The following is an 11,346-nucleotide window of genomic DNA, read 5'->3' as shown; positions in this document are numbered from 1 at the left end:
GTGCTGTGTGCATGAGTGTGTCTGTGGCTTGTGGCACTGTGTGCATGTGTGTGTCTGTGGCTTGCGCTGTGTGCATGTGTGTGTCTGTGGCTTGTGGCACTGTGTACGTGTGTATGTGGCTTGTGCCACCATGTGTGCATCTGTGGCTTGTGGTGCTGTGCACATGTGTCTGTGGCTTATGATGCTGTGTGCACGTGTGTGTGTGTGGCTTGCGGCACCATGTGTGTGTCTGTGGCTTGTGGTAATGTGCACGTGTGTGTGTGTGGCTTGTGGCACTATGTGTGTGTCTGTGGCTTATGATGCTGTGTGCGTGTGTGTGTGGTGTGTGTGTGGCTTGTGGTGCTGTGTGCATGTGTCTGGCTTGGCTGTCTTTTCAGTGACCATGTGACTTGGGTGGCAGCGTCTGTGACCACACTGTGTGTTAATGCGTGTGCACTCCTGGGCACAGTGGACTAAGCGTTGCTGCACGAGACTATGGGGCCCAGTAAAACCACACGTGTCATGTCTCGGAGCATGTCTGTGTGGCCTGTGTGACACTCAGCGGTGTGCGTGCGTCTGGGTGACTGTCCAGGACTCTGCGGTTGTGCCACGTCTGTGTGTTTGCATGTGGTGGGATCACAAGGGGTGTGTCTGTGTGGCCCAGACAAAATAACTTCCATCTCTGAGTCGGGTGAGGAGATGAGATGGCTTCCTCCGGGAGATACTGGCTGGGACAATGGCGTGCGTGCCACCCAGACAGGAGCCCAGGAGCCAGGCGGGGAGTGTGGTGTGAGGAACACGGTGAAGGAGGCTCTATGGAGAGATGTGGTCCCCAACCTCCCAGGTGGTGTGTCAGAGAGTGTGGGGGTTTGCATGACCATACATTTGTGTTAAGGAGTTGCCGTGTGTCTGAGCCCGTGGGCTCTGCCTGAGCCTAGGTTCCAATGTGGACAGTGTCCTGTGTGGGTGGTGTGTGTTGGTGTGAAGCGTGTGCTTACGCTTGCCTGTGTGTGCCTGTGTGTGCCACAGACAGGAAACACGCATGGCCTCACACACACACACACACTCACACACACACGATCCACCCGGTGTGTTCTGGTTTGGCTCTGTGGTCCAGTTCTGCTACCTGTTGCCACTGAGTTGATTCTGACTCACAGCGACCCTATAGAACAGAGTAGAACTGCCCCATAGGGTTTCCAAGGAGCGGCTGGTGGATTTGAACTGCTGACCCTTTGGTTAGCAGTCGTAGCTCTTAACCACTGAGCCACCAGGGCTCCCAGTTCTGCTACAGGGGCCCTGAATCTGTGGGCTGTGTGTGTGTGTGTGTGTGCGTGTGTGGTCGCTGTGGGGAGCGGAATGTAACAGGCTGGAGAAGCGATGTTGGTTCATAACAATCAGGTGAGCAACACTGTGTGTGCCCGACCCTAAACAGTGTTGATGGCTCTGTGTGTGTGTGTGTGTGTGTGTGTGTGTGTGTGTGTGTATGTGTGGGGTTGTATATTTATGTGTGACTGTTGGGTGGCGCAGGTATGTGCAACTTGTGTGACTGCCTGCCCACGTGTGTGTGTGATGCCGTGTCTTCTGTCTATGATGGGGTGTGAGCATTTTTGTGTGTCTGGTGTCACTGTGTGCACTCCTGGTTGTGTTTTCTGGGACCGTGTGTGTGTGTCTCTGGGGATGTTATGGGTAGCTGTGTATTTTGGTTCCTATGTTTTGTGTGCCCATCATGGGGGTGACTGTATGGGCACTGAGGGAAGTAATGGGTGTGTGTGTGTGTGTGTGTGTGCGCGCGCGTGCACGCACATCCCAGGCACCACAGACACCCTCTGCCTGGAATCAGGCCTGAGCGTTGGTTGATGTGGGCAGGCGTGGGGTGGCCCCTGGGGTGGGAGGGGCACGTGCAGGCAGGGAAGCCCTGTCGTCACCTTCCTGGCCCCCTCCTCCCCAGGACAGCCATGGGTCTCCTTGGAGCCTGTAGTGACCTGTCTCTGAGCCTGGGTTGTGTACATGTGGCCGTGGTTGTGATCTGTACGAACAGGAGTGTGTATGGGCAGGCGGGCAGACAGTGTGTGACGCAGATGGGACAGGGTGGGGGCTCATCAGTGTGGAGGCTGATGGGCAGGGGCTGGAGCGTGCCCGCGGTCCAGGGGTGTGTCGCGTGTGGTGTTGCTGTGTGCCCACTCATGGGCGTCCAGGGGAGTGTGCGGTGGCTGCTGGGTGTCTCCTGTGTGCAGACGTGTCCTCCCTGGGCGTGTTCCAGTCGGTGCCTGAATGTGTGGACATGGTGGCTGCAAACAAGTGTGTGTGTGTGTGTGTGTGTGTGTGTGTGTGTATCCCGAGTGTGAGGTGTGTACACGTGTGCAGGGGCAGCGCAGGAGAAGGGTCTTGGGCCGCGTCTCTCTCCTCTTTAGACAGAGCCCTGGAGAAGATATGAAATTTTAAAAAAAAATCAATTTTCATTCCACTTGTGCAGATTGTGTTAAGGGGAGGTGGGGGTGGGGGGCCAGGGAGGGATGAAGGGGCTGAGGGGGTTGTGCGGGCCCGAGGCGGTTCCCGAGGCGGCCAGCGCAGCTTAGAGAAATCAAAACAACTGGTTAAACCCCAGCCCAGGGGGGCTAGGGTGATGGGGGGCCAGGAGATGAGGCAGAGGGAGACACGGACAGAGAGAGACACTCAGAGACAGAGAGGGACAGAGACATGGAGAGACAGATGTCCAGAGACAGAGAGGGACAGAGACATGGAGAGACAGATGTCCAGAGACAGAGAGAGACAGACATCCAGAGTCAGTGACAGAGACATGGAGAGACAGATGTCCAGAGGCAGAGAGGGACAGAGACATGGAGAGACAGAGATGTTCAGAGACAGGGACAGAGACCTGTAGAGAGAGAGACATCCAGAGACAGAGAAGGACAGAGATATGGGGAGACAGAGATGCCCAGAGATGGAGAGGGACAGAGACACAGAGACAGAGATGTTCAGAGATAGAGGCAGACAGAGAGACGGCATGACAGACTCTCAGTGAGAGAGACAGAAACACGGACACCGAGAGGGTCCTGAGAGAGACAGGGAGACTGAGAGCCAGCAGCAGCAGGAGGTCCGTGCATCTCACGTGCGTGCGCCCACTTAAGAGGTGCAAAGTCAGATGGACAGACAGATGGACAGATGGCGGTGGGAGCAGTGGGGAACCTGGAGTGGGGTTCCCTCTGAGTCCCCTCCAGCCCCCAGCTGGCCTGAGGGGCTGAGTGGCCAAGTGCCCTCTGTGGAGGACTTGGTGTGGCTCCACGCTGGGCTGCAGGTCCGTGCGTTTCCGACCGTGCTGGTCATGTGTGGGTGTGTGGTACCGAGTGTGCGCCGGAGGTCATGTGCGTCTGCTGCCTGGGTGTGGTTGTGCAGGTGCCAGCGGGACTATCTCTCTGTCTCCACGTGGGATGGAGTCCACGTGCACTTGAGGGTCTTGGGCCGGCCTGTGTGACTCTGCGTGCTTTGGGGTCGCTTGTGTGTGACTGGATGTGTTGGTGTGTGTGTCTGGGGGTGTCTGGGTTTCTGTGTGGCACTGTGTCAGTGTTTGTGCATTTCTGTCCTTGTAAGTCTGCGTTTCTGTGTTGGATTGTGAGCCTCAGTGTGTGATTGTGGTTGATGTGGGTGTGTGTCTATGACTTGTGGTTGTGCGTCTGTTTCTGTGTGGGACTGAACTGGTGTGTGTCTGTGTACCATTTAATTTGCTGTCTCTTTCTGGGTGAATGTGACTATGCTGATGTGTGTGTCTGAGTGTGATTGTGTATGAGTGGTATGTGTGACTGCTTTGACGTGTGCACCTGTGAGATGCATGTTGTGTGTGTGACGTGGCGGTGTGTGTGCTTTGTTGATGTGTGTTGCCTGTGACAGTGGCGCTGCGTGTGCCTGGGCTGGTGTGTGGGCCTGTGGCTGACTGGCGAGGAGAGGAGGGGAGCAGCTCTCTGCCTGCCCAGCCCCTTTCCACACTGCTGTGCACACACACGCGCTCACACACATACACACACACACACTCGGTTCGGTGCCATAGCTGCGGGCAGTGGAGATGGGGGGCGGGGGGGGGGTGGAGGAAGCAAAATAAAATTAAAAATTAAAGCTTGCCCGGAGTCCCCATCCACACCGCGCCGGCCGGTGGGGAGGGGCGGGGCGGGGCAGGGGTTGCAGCAGCTCCCCTGCCGCAGCCTCTGGGGCCGCGTGTCCATCTGTCTGGCAGTCCTACCAGGCCCCTGTCCGGCCCTGCAGCCCAGGGCCCCCGCAGGCGCCTGCTTCCTCTGTCAGTCGATCAGCGATCAATGGGGCCAGGGGGGAGCCAGGGGCAGGACAAGATCAAAGGGGCCCCAAGAGACGGACACTGGGACTGAAACAGAGACGTGGAGACCGAGATGTTGAGACAGAGGCGTAGAGATGTGGAGACGGGTGTGGGATGAGAAGGCGTGGAGACACGGAAGCAGAGACACGGAGAGGCAGAGATGTGGAGACCCAGAGACGTAAAAACAGAGATGTGGAGACACGGAGACGCGGGGATACAGAGAGGTGGAGACATGGCAACGGAGAGACGCAGAGAGGGGCAGCAGGCTGACGGTTGTGGCAGGAACAGCGGGCGGGATGGGGAAGTGGACCATGCCAGCCGGGAGGGACAGGGTCCAGGTCCCTGTGGGGGCCCCGACAAGGGCAGAGGTGGGGGACAGAGACAGAGAAGCGGCGGCAGAGACTGCGCGAGACGGCAGAGTCGCGTGCGAGAGACGGCGGGGGGAGCGTGGGAGCAGGGCCCGGAGCGCCGATCCCACGGCTCCTCGTTATAACGTGTCCGGAGGAGGCGGCGGGGAGTTGAAAGCGTCGGGAAGAGAAATCAAAACCAACACGGAAATGAGAGGGGCCAATGGGGGGTGGGGGCGGGGTGGGGGAGGAAGGAGGGAGGGGAACCCAGAGTGGCAGAGCGAGGGGGAGGTGAGAGAGAGGCGGATGGGGATGAGGGAGAGGTGCCGGGAGAGGGGGCAATGGAGAGAGAGGTGAGGAGACAGGAGAGAGGGGCAGAGACAGAGAGACAAGGGCTGAAGAGGGATGGCGAGAGATGAAAGAGAGAGACTGAGTGATAGAGAAAGAGCCATATACGGGGGACAGGGTGGGGGGACAGAGAGACGGAGAGAGAGGAGGGCAAGACAGATGGTGGAGTGAGAGAGCCAGAGATAGCAGAGATGGGGAGAGAGACTTAGAGATGGGAGAACTGGGGAGGAAGGGAGAGATGAGAGATTAGGGGAGAGATGGGACTGGGGACAGAGTGGGAGACATACAACTAGGAAAAGAGACTGTGGTGATAGAGAGAGACTGAGAGAGACGATGGGGAGAGAGACATCACGGTCGAAGAGAGACAAGGAAAGAGCCAGCGAGACAGAGATGGCAGAGAGCTGGTGGGAGGAGACAGAAGGAAAAAGAGAGGGACTGAGTGATGGAGACAGAAGAGAGAGAAAGAGGGAGAGAAATACAGAGACAGGGAGAGACAGGGAGGGAGACAGAGGGGAAGACGAGAGAGTGCGGAGATAGAGGGGTGTGGGGAGAGAGGTCAGAGCGGTGCTGTGCCTTGGGCAGGAGAGCAGGGTTGGGGAGGGCTAAGGGGGGAGAGGGTTCTGGCCCCCAGCAGGGGCCTGAGTGCTGGAGGGGAGTGTGTGGGAGTGACCCTCAACAGAAGCCAGACTGGGGTAGGGGGCCTGGGGTGAGGGCTGGGACAGCCTGTAGAGGGGACTGGGGTGCTATTTTGTGTTGGGGCTGAAGGAAAATGAGGTGTCTGTGGGGAGACTGGACAAGTCTGAGGGGTAATGAGGTATCTAAGAAGTCTTGTTTAGTGTCCAATGGGTGAGGTGAGGTTGATGGGAGAATGGGGTGTCTGTGGGGCTCCTGGGGTCTGAGGGGCGTCTTTGGGGAGCAGGGTGTCTGAGAGGAATGGCTTGTTTAGGAGTATCTTGTGGGGGTGGTGTCTGTGGGGGGTGTGTGTCTAAACGGGGGGAGTCTGAGGAAGTGCTGCATCTGAGAGGTAGGGTCTGAAAGGGTGGAGTATTCAAAGGGGAGCCGTCTCTGAGCAGGAGGATGTATCTGAGTTTGGGTCAAAAGACAGGTGTCTGAGGGATGGGGTGTCTGGGGTGGGTGTCTGAGGGGAGTGGATGTCTAAGGCTGTGGGTGTCTGAGGGGGTGTCTTGGTGGTGAGTGGTAGGGCATCTGAAAGGGTGGAACTGTATGGGGGAAAAGGTCTGAGAGAAAGGGTGAGGAGGGGATGGGGTATCTTACGGGCAGGAGGTTATCTGAGGAGGGAGGGGTGTCTGAGGAGGGAGGCACACCCAAAGAGGAAGGGGTGTCTGAGGGGCTGCATGAGGGGGGAGGTGTATCTCTGGGTGAAGGGGTGTCTGAGGGGCTGTGTGAGGGTGGAGACATCCAAGCAGCAGGGTCTGAGGGGAGGGGTGACAGCTGACCGGAAGGTTTAAGGAGTGTTGTGTTGTGGAATCATGCACGCGGGGTGCTGCTCGGCAGGGCGGGGTGGGATGGGGCGGAGGGCCTGTCCCCTCCCAGCCCGTCCGAACGGCAGCCTTGTGGTCCGAGTCACCGGATGAGAGCGAGGGATACGTGGGGCTGGAGGAGCCGCCGTCCGGGGGTCAGCCGGGCAGGGCAGGGGTGGGGGCATGTTTCAGAGCGAGATAAATCCGGACGGCCAGGGAGAGAGACGGAGGGAGACCCAGAGACGCAGGGGCAGATGCGGAGAAGTCAGATGAGAGCCAGCAAGACGGACTGACGGACGGAAGACAGCGGCAGGGACTGGGATGGCGAGCGTGAGGGCGGAGAGAGCCAGCGAGTGTGTGTGTGTGTTGGGGGGGCGAAGCATGAGGAGGGAGCTGGGAGCGCCGTAGGCAGCGATCCAGGCGTGAGAGTGGGGAGGAGGAGGCTGGCCGAGGGGCCGGGACTGAAGGGGACGGGGGCTGAGGGATGCCTGTGGGAAGCAGTGGGCGGCAGGGGATTGGGGCAGAGGGCGGTGGGTGGCAGTGGCCGGGGTGGGGGCCGGGCAGAGCGGGATGGCCCAGGCAGCACCTGCTGACCCGTGTGTCTCTCCCACCTGCCCCGTCCTGTGTGTCTGTCCCGGCCCTTCTGCAGGGCCGGCTCTGCCATGGACTGTAGCTGCGTCTCCGACCTTCTCTTCGCCCCGCCCGCCCTGCCGGCTCTCTGGACCCCCGGTAACTGGCCCGGAACCCGCATCCCTTCTCCCAGTCCTCAGTGAGCTGGCCCTGCACCCCGCTTTCTCTCTGCATCTCCTGGATCTCAGTGCTGAGTCCCCTGAATGAAAAACCCCTTAATGAAAAACTTGACTGAAAACTTCCCAGGCAGATTTTCCTGCCACCTGCCTGCAGGAAGATGGGGGTCTTTTGGAGGGTGGGTGACAGACAGAGTGTGAGGCCAGAGAGGGACTGAGGGCTGGGGCTCTCTGCTGTGGCCATCTCAGCCTTGCTCCCACACAGGACCTGCGGGAAAGGAGATGCAGGGGGCGCAGAGACAGGTACTGTGGACACAGACCAGGGACCAGAGGGGGCACTGGGCCAGATGGATAGACAGGACTACCCAGGCGGGGGGGGGGGGACACAGAGACAAGACCTGGCGAGCCAGAGCCGGGGAGAGCGGACAGCTGACTTGGAAGTAGATGCTCAGAACTGGGGATGTGGACAGTAAGGCCCGCTGGGGTGTCCGAGCCCGCGCCCCAGAGATGGGCTGTGTGTGCGTGTGTTTGTGTGTATGTGTGTGACACTCTGAGACTGTGCCTGGTCACACTTCAGTGTTTCTGGAAGAAGGGATCCCCCAGGGCGAGTCCGTCAGTGCAGGATCTGGCTGTCTTTCTGTGAGCGCGTGTGCCTGCTTGTACGCGCGCATCTGAGGCTGCTGAATGTCTCTGGGCTGGGCATGTCGTGTGCTGCTGGGGCATGGAGCATGTCTATGGGTTAGGACTGGCTGGGGGCTGCCCTGCTCAGCGACTGTGTACCTGCCTCCGTGGGGCGAGGAGGGTGCCGTCCCTTGCGGGTCTCTCGCGTGGAGTGTGACATTCTCAGTGATGTCTTGGTGCATTTGGGACTGTGTGAGTAGGTGCCCCCTGGGCCTCTGTGTTGGGCAGGCCCCAGCCCGGTGTCGTCCCTGCCCCATGCCAGCGAGCTCCCCACCAGCCCCCTCCCCTTCCTGCACTGCTCTTACATTCTCACAGACTAATGCTGCCTGGTGTCTTCCTGCCTGGGTCTGGCATCTCTGAGGAGGGGAAGAGGATGGAGGGTGTGGCGTAGGAGTGAGCTCTGAGGCAGGACTCAGGGCCTGGGGCCTTGTGGGTGGGAGATGAGATTTAGGGGTGGGTAAGACCCCTTCCCATTCCACCGTGCTGCTGGGGTGTTGGGTGATGGGGTGTGGGATACTCATCCAGGTGGGAAATGTCATGCTGATGCCGCTGTGGGTATCAGAGTGTGACACATAGCACCTGTGTGTGTTTGGGAGGTTGTTCTATGTCATGGTGTCACCTGTGGGTGCCTGTCAGGCTGGGTGTCTGGGTGCCTGAGTTTGAGTGCAGCGTCTTGATGTGGCATTCACTGTCTGTGTCACACTCTGTGTTATTTGGGCCTCTGGGGTCCTTCCTGTGTGTGTATCTGCATCACGCAGTTGCGTTATGAGTGGGTCCCGGTTCTGAGGGCCCTGGGGAGCTATGTCATTGATGTGATGGGTGTGCAGTGTTGGGTGGTGGGGAGGACATGGCCTCATGTCTCGGGCAGCCCTGTGTCTGGCATGTCTGCCCTGGTGGTGCATGGTGTATGGCACGTGCCCCAGCAGGAGTGGGGCACTCTGGTACATCTGTGTCACACGATGTAGCCAGGTGTCTTGTGTGGGTGAACAGATGTCTGTGACATGTTGTCTGCCATGGGCACCTGTGGGTGAGTGCACACACACACACACACACACACACACACACACGCACACCCATTCTCAACTGCTCTCGGACACAGGATGGATGCAAGGAGGGGACAGTGGGGGGACATGGGGACGTGAAATGTAGAAACACACAGATAAGTTCAAAGACATAGACATTCACACAGACCCAGCCTGGATGTGCCAGGGAATGAGGAGAGATGGGGCAAGGGACGGGAAGGAGGGGAGACAGCGAGACAGGGACATTTCCGGGGGCAGGAGAGACCAGAAACCTCGCTGGGCAGGGCTGGGGGTGGCGGGAGAAGGGCTGACACTGTGGAGGGGGATGCCCTATCCTGTAAGCTGCCCTCCCTTCCTCCCCACAAAGTCAAGGAGGCAGGAAACTGGTCCCCCCACCCTTCACCCCTGAGGATGCTGAAGTAGGGGGATCAGGCAGGAGTCCCAACCCAGGGCCCCCAGATAAGTGAAGTCTCTTCCACTATTTGGACCGTTTGGGACTAGACACCAAGTGTGGGCATGGGGGAGTCTGGAGGGTGGGAGCCTGGTCTCTAAAGATGTCTGCAGCTGGGCAGCTGCTCGTCCAAGACCTGGAGTCAGAAGGACAGAATGCCTCCGGTTCCCGAGCCCAGGCAGGACCGAGAGGCTGGACTTGGCATCCTGACCTGGGGCCACCCCCTGCCTCTGTCCCCAGGGTTTGCCTTCCCGGATTGGGCCTACAAGCCGGAGTCATCCCCTGGCTCACGGCAGATCCAGCTGTGGCACTTTATCCTGGAGCTGCTGCAGAAGGAGGAGTACCAGGGCGTCATCGCCTGGCAGGGGGACTACGGGGAGTTCGTCATCAAGGACCCCGACGAGGTGGCTCGGCTCTGGGGTATCCGCAAGTGCAAGCCCCACATGAATTATGACAAGCTGAGTCGGGCCCTGCGGTGAGGAGGGGCTGGAACCTGGACTGCCACCTCACCCCCTTCTCCCCTCCCCATCTCTCTGGTCCCTGGGGCCCCTGGGAGCGTTCCCTCATCATGGGGGGCAGAATTCCCCTGTATCCCCGATGCCCAGGGCTCTGCATCTGTAGTTACTCGTAACCACTTGTGAGTGGAAGGAAGCCCTGGCCTTTGGAGCCACATGGGCCAGGATCCCAGCCCCTGCTTCATCCCTTCCTTGCTCTGTGACCCTGGTTAAGAGACTTCTTTGAGCCTCAGTTTCCCCCAACTTTTGTGCCTGTGCCTGCCACAGAACACGTGCTTAAGAACCCCGAGACCCCACCCCAGGCTCTCCCCTCACCTCCCCAGGCGCCCCCTCTCCCCACAGCTATTACTACAACAAGCGGATTCTCCACAAGACCAAGGGCAAGCGGTTCACCTACAAGTTCAATTTCAGTAAAGTCGTGCTTGTCAACTACCCACTGCTGGACGTTGCAGCAGCTGCCACTGGTTCCCCACTCTTGCTGACCCCAGGCCCCTTTGGGGGCACCCCTGGACCAGATGCTCCTCCCCTCACCCCCGAGGTGAGTTAGGATGCGGGGCCCCGAACTGGGGCATTTGGTGCCTTTCTGGGAGGGGATGCCACCAGGCTGAGCAGCGCCACCTCCTTCCGCAGACCCTGCAGACTCTGTTCTCTGCCCCACGGCTGGGAGAGCCAGGGGCCCGGACGCCCCTGTTCACCCCCGACACAGACAAACTGCGTCTGGACAGCCCTTTCCCATTCCTGGGCTCTGGTAAGAGCCTGGAGGTGCCAGTGTGGGTGGGTGGGGGTCGAGCTGCACGTGTTTGAGGGAAGAGGAGACACAGGATGGAGGTGGGCCAGGGCCATGCTGTGTGTACCCGTGTTTAAAAACCAGAGGATGCTGGCGGGGGGGTGGCAGGAGAAGACCAGACAGGCCGAACAGGCATTTGGGGGTGTTGAAGCGGGGAGAGCAGTGGGGGAGGGGGAGATGGTGGGAGGCAGAATGGGGAGATGCTGGGGGGCCATGTAAAAGGGTGGGGAGACGCCTGTGGGAGGGATGATGCGAGAAAAGGGTGAATATGGTGGGAGGGGCACCCTTTACCAGTCCCCATGCAGGCAGACTCCCCATGGTGGAGGAGTGACCCACCTGACCCCCGTCCCCCACCAGGTGCCACTGGCTATCCCAAGCCCCCTGGCCTGCTGGGTCCTTACGGCCGCGCCTTCCCAGAGTACCCCTGGAACTTCAACCCATACCTCACCGGCCCTTTCCCCAAGCTGCCCCCCTCTCTCTACCCTCCACACTTTTACCCCAATCCTCTGGCCAGTTCCCTGGGCCACCTGCCCGGGACAGGGGCAGGGGGAGGCCCCACTGCTGCACCCCTGCTGGCTGCCACGGGGGAAGGCCTGCGCCCTGAGTGCCCCTCGGGCCTGGCAGTGGCCCCCCGCCTGGCGCTGCCAGACTCCAGAGGCTCCGAGGCC

The 11,346-nt window shown here is 59.7% G+C and overlaps 1 protein-coding gene across 1 annotated transcript; it reads left to right on the top strand.

Moving 5' to 3' along the window:
- The first annotated feature begins 4,596 nt into the window (after positions 1-4,596).
- Positions 4,597-10,611, top strand: ERFL (ETS repressor factor like). The gene is made up of 5 exons (XM_023742759.1): positions 4,597-4,877; positions 7,126-7,245; positions 7,488-7,525; positions 9,617-9,851; positions 10,234-10,611. Exons 1-5 carry the CDS (start codon positions 4,597-4,599, stop codon positions 10,436-10,438), a joined length of 879 nt encoding a protein of 292 aa, XP_023598527.1. The 3' UTR covers positions 10,439-10,611.
- Positions 10,612-11,346: the final 735 nt, after the last annotated feature.

Source organism: Trichechus manatus, unplaced genomic scaffold (assembly GCF_000243295.1).
Source record: "Trichechus manatus latirostris isolate Lorelei unplaced genomic scaffold, TriManLat1.0 scaffold00216, whole genome shotgun sequence".
Classification (NCBI taxonomy): Eukaryota; Metazoa; Chordata; class Mammalia; order Sirenia; family Trichechidae; genus Trichechus; species Trichechus manatus.
This window is presented reverse-complemented; position numbering and strand designations above follow the sequence as displayed.